The sequence below is a fragment of the Struthio camelus genome, chromosome W, assembly GCF_040807025.1.
Source record: "Struthio camelus isolate bStrCam1 chromosome W, bStrCam1.hap1, whole genome shotgun sequence".
NCBI lineage: Eukaryota > Metazoa > Chordata > Aves > Struthioniformes > Struthionidae > Struthio > Struthio camelus.
Genome location: NC_090981.1, coordinates 42685944 through 42701889, shown reverse-complemented (window position 1 = coordinate 42701889; position 15946 = coordinate 42685944). Strand labels below are relative to the sequence as shown.

General features: G+C 37.7%; 1 protein-coding gene across 2 annotated transcripts in view; it reads right to left on the bottom strand.

The window, feature by feature from the left end:
• The window catches only part of LOC138064158 (synaptic vesicle glycoprotein 2C), a 182105-nt gene that overhangs the window by 23231 nt on the left and 142928 nt on the right, over positions 1-15946 (bottom strand). For both annotated transcript variants that reach the window (XM_068925551.1, XM_068925550.1), the window contains 3 exons: positions 4479-4612; positions 4233-4322; positions 593-703 (listed from right to left, as the gene is read on the bottom strand). In XM_068925551.1, the coding sequence (XP_068781652.1) occupies positions 593-703; positions 4233-4322; positions 4479-4612 (335 nt within the window). The remainder of the gene's footprint in view (positions 1-592; positions 704-4232; positions 4323-4478; positions 4613-15946) is intronic.

Below are 15946 nucleotides of genomic sequence, written 5' to 3'. Positions count from 1 at the left end.
TTACAAGGTTTAGATTTATTGTGTAATTTTGCCTTTTTTTTTTAAAAAGAAGGGACAGTCACAGTGAGCTTATATTAATGAAGTAGTTCTGAAGTTGTTTTCTGGTAAAACATTTGACACGTACTAAAAATACGTGCAGATACAATGCCTTATAAAAGTTTTACTGACATCATCTACATAATTTATTCATGGCTTTACTGTTTGTTAAGTAACGTGGCCACTGCAACCTCCTGCTGATAATTCTTTACATCATCATCTTTACCTCATCATACCTCGCCACCTCCTTCCATAGGTATATATTAATATGCATTCCCAACACATATTATATCATGGTGCTTGGGCATATGCCTATATAACTAATAGCCATCACTTGTGTAAGGGCTGATGCAGCATTTTCCTCCTCAGAAGTTGGAAACAGCATTTCTGCGATTCACATATACCTCTCCTGGGTCATGAAAGGAGAATCTTACGATGGTTCCCTAATTCCCCATAGCATTGCAGCTGTCACCAGTAAAGAGCTTGGTCAGTCAAGCCATTTCTGAACACTAACTAAAAAAACGATAAATACAGAACTAACAGAGATGTTACTTACACCATACAGCTCTGTGCGAATTCTAACAAAACACCTCCTGTACCACGTTCCTGTATCACTCTCAATTTCTATGAGCTCATCTATCTGCTTTGGAGTTTTGATTCTGTTAACCTAGAAATAAAAACAGAACAGCAAATATTTGCATTTTCTTGAGGCATTAACTGCACATCAAGGAATTCTAGAATGTTTAATAGATCCCACAAACTAAGACTCTGTTCTTATTTCTTGTGGCGGTAGACTGGGAAGTCGCCTTGCCTATTTGATATTGATTTTAACTATCCTTTTCAAAGAGGAGAGAAAAAGTTAGCTGATATGGTCTGGAACCATGTGTATTATAACTGTTATGAAGAATTTCCTACTTCACCCCAAATGAAATGAGATAAACATATATCTAGGAAAAATGCAGAACCATCAGTGACAGAGAATGCAATGCTGTCTAAAGTGCTAATTTTCACTTGCAATCTCCTGTGTTGCAGAACGAGAATGTATTTTATCATCTTTTCAACCATGTCAAGACCTGACAAACTTACATCAGAGAGCGGTTTTGGTTTTGGCCCTTGTTCTGGTCACAGATCATAGCAGTATCACAAAATGCAGTGCATTCAGCTAGACTTTATTTAAACAGAAGACAAATGGAAAGTGAATGTAAAGAAAATAAATAAAATAATAAAATGGGGAAGGGGATTGACATATTAAGAGGAGCAGAGCAGCAGATTAGGTGTTCAATTTTGGCTGGAATTTCTAAAGGTAGTAATGTCTCCTGTTTCCCCTAACAGAATGAGGACACCACCTCCCAGAGAAGTATCACAGCGGGTTCTAGGGCACCAAGGAATTGCAGTCTTGATCGTATACCGCTAGTTTTCAGTCTACCACTCCCATAGATACACATTGTTCAAGGACTGGTGGCCTCAACTCATGAACAAAAACAGCAAAGGGTTTTAACTTTCACTTCTAGAATACTGTAGCTCACTGTCTTGCCAAACCATGACTATACCAAAAGCCTGTACCCTTCTCATCATACCTCTTCCAATAGCAACAATCCTGCCTGCATCATTCATTTGGTTTTCAGCTTTTCTTAAAGTGCTTTTATAGAGCATTTTATACAAAAGACTGAACCGAGTCATCCATGATTATTTAAGACATAGGAACATCCTCACATACTCTCTTGCTGCCCCTCATGGCAGAAATGACATGCCTTTTTGAATCACATCATATAAGCAAACGTAACTCTTGTAAGCTGAGATGCAGCCTTTTTGTTGTCCTGGACACCTGACTTGTTTGGCGCTGGGAAGGCTAGGGGGAATCATATACCTAGGGACACTGCACATTATTTAGGGACAAAAAGCCGACAACCTTCATGGTCATTTAACATAAGAAAAGCCCTGTTGAATCAGGCAGTGGTCCATCTGTCCCAGTGTAAATTCAGCTTCCAGTATATAAAATATGAGAGAAAAAAAATGATAAAGATCACTTATTTCAGTGAAACACAAACTTCACTGTACTAGCTAGAAATACGAAATTCCTTAAATTAAAGGAAAACTAAAGAGACGTTGCAAAAAAAAAAGTCTGCAGAAAAAAGATCAATTAATCCCTGACAATGAAAGAGCAAAGAGAATCAAAGAAAGCATACTAAAACTAAGCAATAATAAAGAGATAAAAAGTTACATCAGCAGCAGAATTAGAAAACATACTAACAAAGTATCATTATCTCTTTGACCAAACTAGTGACACAAATTGGAGGAAAGTATTAACACATTTATAAGTCATATAATGATACTGGATGAAGCAAGGGAGCTTAGGAATAAATTACTGAGACAAAGCATCACAATACCCAGAGCTAATTTAAATTTTTAAAAATAGAGTCGAAAAGGACATCCCAAGCAAATTACACAGAAGTCCTTTGCACTGTGGGTCTAATAAGTGCTAATATTGTCCAAGAGGAGACAATGATAAGTAATCATTTTCTAATCATACTAACATAAGCTTACATTAGGAACCACAATCAATGTGCAACCTTGACAAACAGTATAGTATTTCTTATCCCTTGACTTTTTGATATCCAGATCTGAGTTTTCCCAATGCTCTTGGCAGAAACTGGCAAAAATCCCAAACTGCTGATGTTTTTTCTCTTATTTATGCAATGAGAAAACTGTATGAAAGGTCGACAAATTAACTAAAATAGTTATAAATAAAATATTGAGTTTAACGTGGGTCAGTGTAACAGTTAAACAACTGTAGAGAGTAAGACTTGTTAGATCACAAGAATCAGAGATACACATACACACAGCGCACATGCTCTGTTTTCGTCTCTGTGCCCAGTTTAGGATGTGACCATGTCAAACTGATGTGAGACTGCCTTGAATAGTTGATCCTTCCCACCATCTTCTGTGCCTCCTCTCTTTTCCCAGCACATTCCTATTTTCTTCTTTGTGCCTAAACTAACCCTGTAGGTGGACAGGGTTGGTGCTATGGCTGACTGTGCAGTGAATCAATGAGCATCAACTCTGGCAGAATTAAAACAAAAACCAACCGGGAGCATGAACTCTCCTTTTGAAAGCAGCTCAGGCCAGCATAAGCCAATTGGGAAATTACACCCTAACTATATACTGTTAGCCAAATCCCTTTACCCATAAATATCAGAAAATAAAATAATGTTAGGTTAAATGGTATTAGGGGTATTCCACTGGTATATAAATAATGGAGGTCAACTGTGATAGATACGCTAACCTGAATTCAAGCTGAATACAGTAGTTTTAAGCTTCTTTTTGAAATAAATTATATGCAGGTAATGGAAACTACATGTACGGCAATAAATTGCAAGTCTTAATGGACTAAAGTCACACAGTCAGATAGTCATTCCTTGAAACTACCGCAAATGCAGAACCTTTAAGAGGATTTCTTAATTGAGTTATATCTGCATTAGAGCAAGAAGCAAGCCTCTAGAAGGGAAAAAAAATCCTACTCATAGACACTCCTGCAGAGTGCCAGCGTTCTCACCACATATGAAAGGCTGGAAAGGCAGACTGGATTTCTGAGCAAGAAAATGCCTGCTGCTGTTTGGTCCAACTGCGTTCAGGGAAACAAAATTGTGTATATTCTTCATAGATATAGATAATCTTCACGGATAAAGAAGACTATATTAAAAAAAAAAAGCCCCACATCTGAACTGTTAATTTTTCCTCCAAATAGAAACAATCCAGCAATATTTCAAATACAAGCATTATCCTTAGAGCTTGAAGTCAACAAACAACAAGAAAGAGTCAAGTTTCCAACATATTTTGAGAAATATAAATGTCTGAAAGATTAATATTGAACAGAAGTGGGAATAAAGTTTTAAAAATAACTGTATTAGCTAATGAAAATGAAAAATCATTTGAGAAGATTTAAAGGAACAAGAGCCACCTAGTTTGGATTTCTACTATGTGCTTACTGTTATTATTAAAGTTGAAGCAAACTTAATAAAAGAGCACAGCTGGAGTCTACTGATTATCTCAGAAAAACAGAGAATATTTAGGGTACAAATGCCTTTTTTTCTCTTTAGTACATAGAATGATAATATTGATTGCTTAAGCACTGAAGACCTCGCCAATCGGCAAGCTGGGTGATGCTCTAAGAGATCAGCTTTAAGAGTAATACTCACTGTGAAAACTTTTTCAGGATGTCCACGAGCACGCATGTTTGTGTCATGGATTTGCTTGAGTATCATCCAGGCTTCATCATGTTTTCCAACCTAAACATTTGATCAAAGCATTTAAACGAAATACATATTCAGATTAAGATATCTGCTATAGTCATTGAACAATCTTAATGCCTGTTATAATGATGTTATAATATAAACACATAAATAACTTTGATTGGAATCAAAAAACAGTTTTGAAAGTAATACCTCCAGCAAGAACCGAGGACTTTCTGGCATGAAGGTGAGGGCTACCACAGAAGAGACACAGGGCAGAGCACAGACAATCACAAATACTCGCCAGCTGTGGAACTGATAGGCAGAGCCCATGCTGAAACTCCATCCTATGAAAGAGGAAATTCACAAAATGTAGAGAAACAAGGATTACTGTATATGGGTGCCTGCAGCTTCTTCAAAATGGGAAACAAATCTGTATCTAGAGCTTGGTTCATCTTTATATTTCCATATTCCACAAATATTCCTAGATTATTAATTTTGCATGTGACTAGTCATGCTGGAAAATGTTCAGATAAGGCAGGACGGGAGACTTCCATAAACATAGATTAAGAAGTCTCTTTCAAGCCTCTTAGCAAATCTGTATGAAGGTAGTTACATATACCAAATAGGAATACCATTGCAATCTTCACACGTAAGATTTTATACGTAAAAAAGCAATAGCTTTGTATGAACACTGGAAGAAGGAAGAATTAAATTAAAAATATACGCTCATACAACACATTTTATGGAATTTTATGTGCTCTAGGAATGCTGCATCTGACAGAGCCTGTGTACCGCTAAAGGAAAGGGTTTTTTCAAAAAAACAATCCCCAAAACTATCTATTATTTTTCACCAATAAACACTCTGACAAAATCGAAGTCTAATTGACGTCTCCAAGTCCTCCTCTTAGTCAGAAGCTATTTAAACAACTAATGAATATTGGGTTTTGAACTCTTACAGTAAATGGCTAGCAATAAATAAGAAAGGAAGAATCAGTAAAAACATGAGAAAAGCATTCGTACAAAAGTACAGTGTATAGTCAAGTCTACAGTACCATGCTTTCAGATGTCTAGAAACAGAAACACTAAAAACACAGTAAATTATTCATTATAAACTGAATGCTCTTTGATCTTCTTCAAACAAGCAGGCACCTTATAATTCAGCATTAAAGCACTAGGATATCATTCACATCTGAGTTAATTTTCTTTCAATTTTTTCTTTTGGTCAAAATATTTCTGAAGTAGTGTTTCTATTCCATTACAAGTATGTATGGTGGAGGCCAATGGTTCTTTTAGGTATTGATGATTAGTATTTTGGACTTTTGAGAGTAGTTTTCATTGCAGCATTTCCTGTGTCATTTTTATATAATTGAATTATACAAGAATAAAAATTATGCATACACAAGATTACAGAGTATAAGTGGAATTTTAAGGATTGCACTTGTGTTCTAATTACTATCATTAACTTTTTCTACAAAGAGCTAATTTCAATAATCTTAATGAAATAAGAGACTCTCAGAACGTAACAAAATGCAGTATACAAAGCATTTACATGGCCTAACTTCTGTTTCCATCTCGTTTCAGAGCACTATACAACGCCCTGAAATCTGTGAAAAGCAAACTGAAAAGACTCCGGTAACCAGATGTACAAAAAAATTCAGTATTTAAGCTTCTATCCAAGATTGGCAACCTGATGTAGTGAGAGAATTTAGGATGATATAAAGAGATTAAGGAAAAACAACAGAAAAAAACCTCTTCTTTGAAAAACTGATCTTGAAATACCTCTGAGCGCTGACTAACAACAAGAAGTAGAAGCCATTTTTAAGACACATTGAGAAGAAAACAAAAGAAAATACTGGAAAGCTTGTATGCGAAACTGCAGGGCTGCTAGTTCAGCTTTTTAATAAAACATCTGATTGGGTGGTGTATTATGACTGGACTACAGCAATAACAGGATGTTACAAATCCACAGAATTTCTCCTCTGGATGAGGAAAAATGACTTGGCTAACTAACTGGTCTGTTAGTCTGGCTTCAATACAGTCAAATCCTATAAGTAAAATTTTGAAGCAAAATTTATTAAAAGTGGAGTAGAATATAAAAATAACAATAAACATAGAAGCAGCTACTGGAAGAAAATGAAATACTGACTAATGAAAGAGCTGATGCCAGATTCATCTGAGATCTTTCTCTGATAACTGATTTTTCTAGACAAAAGATATGGTAAATTTAATTTGTCCGGATGTCAGCAAACAACTGGCACCACATGGCACCAAATGGGCTATTAAATAGTTCTTTAAAGGAGGTGTTCATCTGTTAAATAGTGTATTTTGGAATTTAAAGATCTCCTGCTGTGGATCATGATTACATTCTTAGAAAAAAATCCTTTCTCATACTGTATTTGCGTGTTATAATATGAAGACCACAGTAATGTATTCTTCAGTCATGCATTCTTCTGTATATTCTATAGATAGGTTATAATATGAAGAATATAGAATATAAATTTTTGCTCTTTATCAAAAACTCTGTGAAACACTGCAGACTTGAGACTCATTTTCTGATCTCCCGCATACCTTTTATATTTCAGAAATGATATCAGCTTGCTTTCCAGCACCATTTAGCCCTTCTGCCTTTACCCCAGGAAGAACGAGGCAAAACCAATGACAATATCTGCAATGATCCTGGAGTGCTATGCTACTTTTTTAAACATAAGGCTCAAGCTAACCATACTTTCCCCTTCCAACAAAGAGGGGAAAAGTTCCCTCCAACAAAAAGAAGCTATCTAAAATTTCATGTTAGATTTTATCCCAAAATAGAAGTTTGACCAAATATTTAAGGGAAAAAGAAAAACAAGAAAGGATGTGAAAGTGTATTAAAAATTTATTTTTACTGACTTGTAAAAATTGTGACTTTTAACCTCACTGAAATATGGGCATACTTTCATCTAATTTGGGAAGGGAAGGAAGTAAAGAAGGAAAGATTTAATATGAGTTAACAAAGTGATTAGAAGACATACCTGTTTTAGGCACTGCGAACATATTTTATCATAATCACTCTATTCCTCATCATATATTTTAAATTACAGTACAAAATCCTCTAATATAGAACTCACAGAATGATTTGGTTTTGGTTGAGTCTGTTTGCAGTCAGATCAGGGAGCTGCGCTGCCGCACTGCGCAGCCATGCAGTGGCTGGTGCCACCAGCTTGCGAGGGCGGGTTGCGTCTTCCAGACCAACACCACCAAGGTCCTGGTCCTGATGTCATTAGGAACTGTCTCAGCAGTACCCACAGCAAGCAGCACATTTCCACAATCTGCCTTTTACCGCTCTGATTTGTGTTTTATAAGATCTAACTCCACAAACAGTACTTCTGCTGTAAAATTAAATTACCCTGGCTTCATACCTGTTACAAAACAGCGGCAGAACCTTGTGCTGTGTAGCCAATCCTGGAAAACCCTGGAAATAACTTACTTATTAAGGTGTGATTTATTAAGGTAAGTGAGGCATACTACATTTAATTAAACACAATGACTGTACCATTCAGCCTGCTGTCATCCTGACAACCTGCAAAATACTTTTTTTCCGTATGTCTCCTCAAAATATCTGAGGGCTTGTCAAGTGAAAGGTGCATTACAGTTTTTACTGCTCTTACTGCACTTTTTTCCCTTTTGTATTGTATTAGCTGCTGCAATTTATCCCGTGATTTAATATATCTGCTGAATTAATGATGATTGTGAATACCAGAATTGTAAGAAGAAACTGGTAGAAAAAAACCCAGCTGCAACAAGGCTCCCTCTAGCCTGCTCTTCTATCTGTTCCAGCACCATACAATAGAGAGCAAAACAAATGTTTTATTAAATGCAGAGCAAGTTTAGATTTGTTCTTACATTTAACATCTCACACTTTCCTAGGTCATGAGCTAATCTAGAAAACGGAGCCATTAGACTAGTTCTGAATTTAGCTCTCAAAGTGGCTTTCAGTCCCATTGTCTGTACATCTTGAAAGCAAATGGAAGCAGGCTCTTGGCTGTAACTCAGTTTGCATCTCCCCTCCTTGATTTATGATACAACAGCAAAGAGACAGACGCTCTCCTCAGTTGCATTCGGAGCCCTGCACAGCAAGTGCCAAACCTCACCCTTGCTCGGGGACGTGCTGTATTCCACTGTCATTAATCCCGAAATCAGCGGCGGGTTCCAAGGCTTTCTGAATTGTCAAAGCACTTGGCCCAAATGCAGCTTGGGAGCAATTTGCTGTAGAGCAACAGAAAATCTGCAGTGCCTGAGTCTGAAGTCCCTGCAGCAGCCTCCTTGCTGAATATCACCTCCTCACTTTACTGATTACTAGAAAAGACCAAGTGAGTCACAGACATGGCAATTACTGATTACAGAACCACAGCAGCGTGCAGTAGAGCAACAGCAAAACGTACCAAGGTGCTAATCTACATATAATCACTGACTTATACGTTGAATTCAATGTCAGCAAAACCTTTTTTCCTCTAGCACTGCATTTCATCTACTGCAGAGTATTAATAAACTCAAAGGATATTTTAAACATGCTCTTGCTCCAAAGGAAAAAAGAGAACATTTCTGTCATAGACATCCTGGATTAATGTAGGTGTAAATCTGCCCTTATTATGCTGAATTTTATAAACATATGTTAACTGAGAAACAACAGCTATCTTCAGGGACAAGTATCGTCTTTCATAGTGATTAGGTGACCACAAAGTCTACCTAAGGACAGGAGACTAAAGAGGATGGCTTGCTTAACTTTTCAAAATGAAGGCCAAAGGGGAACACGATCGCTCTCTGCAAATGCATATGGGTTACACTAAAGTGCAAACTGAGTAATGAAAACACAGGCGCATACTGACCCCAAATAAATACAGGCTGGAAAAGGGATGGTTTCCAACCACCAGAGGAATAAAGCTCTGGATTACCTTTTTAAGAGAGTTCTGTGGGGAAAGAAAGCCTGACTGAATTTAAGAGGCAGCCTACAAAAACGCTTTATGGTATGGTTATCTAAAGACTGATGAGCCTTGGTAATTTTTGTTATTCATCAAGTAAGTAGGAATTGGAGGAACTAGATTCAATGGCAGTGTCACAAAATGTCAAAAGCAAGTCTGCATCAGCACAAAAAAACCCAATAAACCTCTTGACTTTTGCCAGATCAAGGGAGGGAGTAGAGGCAAGAACACCACTAAAATTAGAGGTGGGGGGAGCATAGTCAAGGAATTTAAAGGAATTCATAGATGGTGTAGATTCTTCTGCAGAATCCTTTCTGTGATTTTATAAGGTTGCTTATATCTAGTTCATCGTATACTCTCTGCTCAGAAGTCAGTACTATAGGCTTAATCTTTCATTTTTAAATTTGGGAACTTCCAGTAAATAAAATGTGTGATTGCTCTAGATTGCCACTCGATGGCACTGTTACCGCACTTAATAAAAATAGTCAATAAATACCCAGGAAAGAAAAGAGTTCTGCTATTAAATGTTGTTGTTTTGTTTAGCACTTCTGAAAGCTAAACTAAATCAGAATTATAAGGAAAACTGGAAATATTTTACACCTGGCAGCACTGAAATACACATCATTGCATTCGTATGTAGTCTGTCCTGGCATTTCCCAAGTATAACTGTGAGTGTCTTGAGCCCATACCTTCTAGTGGTACCGATTGGAATAATGGTAAAACATCCCTGAAACTAAAACAATGAATTCAGCTAGGTTATACAGCTGAAGAATCTCTGTTAGGTATTTTTTGAAAACTGAGTGAAATACATGCTTTCTAACAAGTGCAGCTCTGTTTTCAGAATTACTGTGTAGGTGTATTAATGTGAAATTACAGTAACACAAAGTAGAACTCTTGTCTTTTAGATGATCAGATTACTAATATCACACATGAAAGGCAGTGACGTTGTTAGCTTGTATAGATAGGTAGATAAACTCTAAGCCCACTGGCTCAGCAGGTCAACTGCTGATAATTTTTGCAGAAGAAAATGTGGAAATAAAAGAGCTGAAGCATGGCAGGCCATGACTGAGGTACGAGCATGTAGAAGACTAATTTTTATCCACACTAGTCTGACTCTCTAGCCAGCTAGTTCCTGAGAGTCATAAGGATCAGCAGTTGAATAAAAGAAGAAAGTAAGCATTAAACAGATATATTTTATAAACATATTAAACAGATATATTTTATAAACATATTAAATACCTAGCTCAGACTTGGTTTGCTGACACTTGAAAGTTCAATTAGAAGGAACAGGACATTTTCTAAAGACACATTTCCTCTCCCACGCAGGTGGGAGCTGCCAACTACTGACCCGAGATCATCAGGCTCCTAATCTTTCCCTGATACCATTATCTGCTACTCAGACGTACACCAGCTCAGTTTCAAGACGGGCTGACCTTGCACAGCAAATTATTTGCTCTCTAATGAAACATCAGACACAAATCCTCCAGGCAGTGCATGCCAGTGTAGCCCAGGTGAGACCTCTAGCTGTACAACCCCTGGATACCGACATTAGTAATCTGTTTCTTTAATGTTTCTAATACCTGCCGTAGCACTGGCCAGAGTACGCGCTCTGTTACTTCCTGCCAGTTGAGAAGGACGTTTGTGCACACTCATATTTCGTATGAGTATACAAAGTAATGTGCCGAAAGTACGTTCAGGTTTAGTGATGATATGAAGTCAGCCTTTCTTTTAAGTATGTGTATACCCTATGCAGAATATAGAGCTATGAATGGATTAGGTTTCTGTTTCCTTGCTATGGACATGCTAATATAAATCTGTGCCAGGCTTGATACAAAAACTAGAAAAAATAGTTGTATGTCAAAACACAGAAAGGGGAAAAAAGAGGAGGGAAGCTTTAAAGTCATTCTGTGTGTGGATTGCAATGGTCTGCCTTAAACCTGACTTTCTTTTGGCCCTGCAATACAGCTGGATCAAGATGCTGTGACTCACAAGACAAATAGAGGCAAGAAATTCATCTCTGAAATGGCAGAGGTGATGGATGGATGTAATCAGGTTAGAGAAATAAAGCAACAGCTCCTAATAAGGGAAATGCAGCTACAGCTGCTGGTCATGCCATCTGTCTAATCCTGGCAGATGCTAAAGGTGGCAAAGGATGTTTAATTAGTGGTCTATTTATGACTCGAAAACACAGGATCTTACTTGCCTTTCTAGCTAGAGAAAAAAGAACGCAGGTAGGGACTTGAAGCGGGCTGTTGTCAGCACAGGGCCTCAGGGGAATGGCATATCTCTGTCTTGACTGGCATATCTCTGTCTTGACTTCAGCAAAGGAAGTTACTCCTGTACCTCATTTTTCTTCACTGGGAAGGATATTGGACTGACTAAACAAAACAGAGATATGAATAAGGGAAAATCATTTATCAGCAATTCCCCTACTCTCTGTCTGTCCAAAAGTCCAGGTAGCCGGTGCCAGTTGCACTACCTATACGTAAGAACTACTGAAAGAGAGAGACTGACAGAGACTACCAGGGCAGACTTCATGCGTTCCAGCCTTTAAGTTTCAAAGACCTCGTTTTTATGGAGTCTCACAAGGCAGAAGGGAGGTTAACCAGAACCAGAAAGAAAGGACCTTCAAACCGAATTGCCCAGTGATAAATGTTTTTCCCATTCATCCCATATTCTCTGCTTCTGCAGACTATTCCAAAGGCTCAACAGTTATAACAAACAGTGGCACAAGAGTAAAGAGCTTTGACAAGAGGCATTTTCAGAATTAATTCTCTCTCTTCTGCACTTATTATATGAACTTGCAAAAGCAAAACAATACATAAAGTAAATTTGACTCCTCAAAACTCCTGTGTGGCGGCCTCAGTCTTTCCATCCCTAACAGTGGAAACATCTTGTGTCAAATACCAAATTCAGCAGAATAAGCATCAGATGTGAACTTTGTTCACAAGTCAAATTAATATATGACTTTATATGACTGAAAAAGGCATAATAACAAGAGGATTCCTGTACACTGTACAGAGATGGATAAATTATTTTTTTGTTCATGCAAAGCCATGCTGAAACTAATAAATATTAATGATTATCTGCATAAACAGAAAGCACACTGAAGAGGGGAAAGAAAAGATCTTGGCAGACAGTTGGCAGGAACATAGGGTTATTCACATAAGATCAGTTTGAAGGGCTTTTCTGTATCCAGTTTCACTCCTCGTATTCAAACACCCAAACATGAGACTCAGACACACCAACAAAAACATCTGCCAGTAACATCCATAACTACCTATAACTACGCTGTGTGCTCAAAGGCTTATAACAGTGCGTAAACTTTGAAAACGAGATGAAGTGACTGTTTCAGAATTAGGGAGAACAACGGTTGCTCTATCTATCATGAAGCTTTGTGTGGAAAGAGAACGAGATATTTAAAGGCCTCAAAATGAAAAAGTAAACGGGTACCAGAGCAAAGGGGAGACAGAGAACTTTGTTGAGCCTAAAAGTTCATTTGGCCCGGCACAAGAGAATGAAAGTTTTACATGAGGAAAAACACCAAACTGGGAAAAAAAGTAAGAACTGGATAAAGATTGAGACACGCTGTTGTGATACTATACGTTACATCCTAAACCTTTAAAACGGGAGTGACACCAATGCTCTGTAGCTTCTGGGTTCTACCTGTAGTAACTGAGACACACAGGACATAAAAGGCATCTGGACTTTTCAGGGAACATTCTGGTTTGAACTGGGAGCTATAAGAGTCAGCTGACAGCAAACTGGCTGAGAGGAAAGTAAGATTCTTCTCCCTGTTAACTTAGTTGTCTTATACAGAGGTATACACGTTTGTTTATTCATCTTAGTTAATCTCCAAGCCACCATTCTCCCTAACATCATCAAAGTAATTACTTGGCAAATCATTGGTATTGTGCAGAGTTTCATTGGGCCTTTTATGCCGCATCCATCTCTGTAAAAGAAGAACAGTAATACTCACATCAGCTAAGTCCTAAGTCAATGCTCAAAGCTCTCAGGAGGCACTAAAATAAGAAAAAAATTAGAGCCAAAATATATTGAGCTTGGGAGAAGACTGGACTGTCTGAATCCAGAATAAAAAGGCGTTCACATGAGACGCAGCGCCATTACCCCATATGGAGAGAGGGAAAGTATATCAAACTAGTATAAAGCCCTCTACATAGTTTCCTGACATATCTGCGTATCTCATTCATAAAAGGATGAGGGTTGTTTTCCAAAATCTGTTTGGCCCTGGAAAGGTGCTCAGCTGACATGGGATCATACAGAGCTTTGTGAGCCTTTTCTGGATAGATCCCCTTTTTGAAACCATCCACTGCTTCCAACACCATGACACTACATGAAAGTAAGGGCTAAGAGCAAAGCATTCCACCCACACATGACACCAAGGATACCATAACTGAAGAGCAGAGACAACCTTGTAGTCCTCTACTTCTGTTTCTTTAATGTTTGGCTGCTTAGCATTTTCTGTTCTCAAAATAGGGAGAAATACAATTTAGTAAGAAGACGTCAGGCTGATGTAAGTGTCTCCACCTGGCCATCACCATGCAGGATCCAATTTAGCATTTGAAAATGAGTCACCTTAGCAAAATTCTGTGCTGATCACAAACCCAGTACAACTATCTCGTAGGGCTAGAAATCTAGCAAAGCACTTCAATGCAGAAATGAAATGCTCTGGCTTACGACATCCCGAAGGAGTTCCAGCTCTGCCCTGAATCATTCTGCCAGATTTCAGACACTGGTTACTAGGAGTCAAGCCTAAATAACTTCTTCATGGTTTCATTCTGAATGCAAATATCATTGTACTGCCTGGAAAGTAAGTATATAGTCACTCGTTACAGTCCCTGGAAAATGAGGTAAGTGTTACACACCAGACAGCATGGATTTTGCTCTGTTTTCAGTAGAAACATGCAGACTTCAGATGGACTGAAAAAAAAAATGTTCTAGGGCAAACCTGTAATTTTCTGCTGAGGTTGTAAATGACCAGTGTTTCAATAACTTTCTACTTGCACTTCCTCAAAATAGCTTCCTTCCTCTCTAACCCATACCTACATAAACTATAAATTAGCACAAATCTTTTTAAAATTTATGCTATTTGCAGAATTATGAAGTTTAAAATGAGAAATACTCTTTTGCTCTTGAAATTAAGTTAGCAAACATGCATTTTCCGTGCTACAGAGTATGCACACTTCCCTTATGTGCACTTGGCCCTAGGCTACTAGATATTAACGTAGATTGACACAGGTCAAATTTTGTCCACAGTTTTGAGGCAAAGCACAAAAAGAGCTGTGGTTTGTAACCAAAAGCTCAAATGTTGGATTGTCATATAAATGGTTGCTTTTGTGAGATTTCTGCACCTCAACTGGATTAGCAAAACGTTCTCCTTTCAGTTAAAGATCTGATGCAGATCTACAGCTACTTTTAAGTAGAGATACTGGAATTCATATGGTACTTTCCTCAGTCCTATGGAAAGCAGTCCTTGTTACAAGTGCTTGGGTATAAACCGTTAGGATTTGCAATCTTCTCAATGCCCTGGTAATACTACAGAGTAAGAAAAAAACCAAACAATAATGCAGGAATGCAGTAGGTCAGTGGTTTGCAACCTTCCTGAATTTGAGGGCCACAGATGATAAGATTTATTGGTCTTAATTACTTTTACAAGCATATAGGCTAGAAGCAACTTAAGAGCTCCTCACTGTTGAAAACCACAACTGCAGCTGAAAGCATCTGGAAAGAAAGCTGAATCAAAGAATGATCTAAGTATTTTCTTAGTTTAATAACCAGGTAAAAAACGAGCATAAAAATAAAATGTACTTTCCGATACAAGCAAGGTCTATTTCAGTATTTATACTGAATTTACATTATAGCTCAAAGCAGAATGGAGACAACCTGGAGAATTGGAAAGATCATGTTCTAATTATTCACAGACAAAAAAGCCAGAACAGGCCACCAAGGGTTAATGTTAAGCTGATACCATCAAAAATCTCATTACAAGCACTGTGGCGCATAATTGATCTGACCGTATGGCTGACTGAGTCAGTGGCCCCAGAGATTTATGGACTCGTGCAGTTCGGTAAAGTCCTTGCTTGGATCTGGCTCTGAGCTGCTTGCTCAGTTAAGGCACTTTACAATTAGCAAAACAGATAAAAGAGGTAATATCTGCTAGACACAACTCTGACAATAGCAATGGCAACTTCAGTACTGAATTGCCCTCAGAACTTACAAGCTCATCAAGCTAAGCAAAAAAGGCCATTTCTTACTTTACAGACATCGCAGATTGAGTGGATTGAAAAAAAGGCGGCAGAGGAAGCTCGTCTGAAAAGTAACTGCAGTCAGAATTCAAAAAAGTCATGGTCAATATAATACATGAGACTACGCAATCAAATATCATTAAAATGTCCTTCAAGTTTTGTTTGTATAAACTCACTTCAGATTTCTTGTTAAGATTTCTATTTCTGGTCTCCTAGACGTACTCAGCAGTTTCCACTATTTTATTTTACTCCACCTAAATCAGAATTTATAGATGGTCTGAATATGAATTCAAAACATCCGTTTGGACAGTGATAAAGAGTACAATAAGAGCAAATCATCAACAGCATACAAAATCTACATTTTAAATAGCCAGTGAAAAAATTTCTAAATGCCTAGCACACTAGTCATTATAAATTAAGCTTGAAAAAAAAACACTTACCTGCAACAAAATCT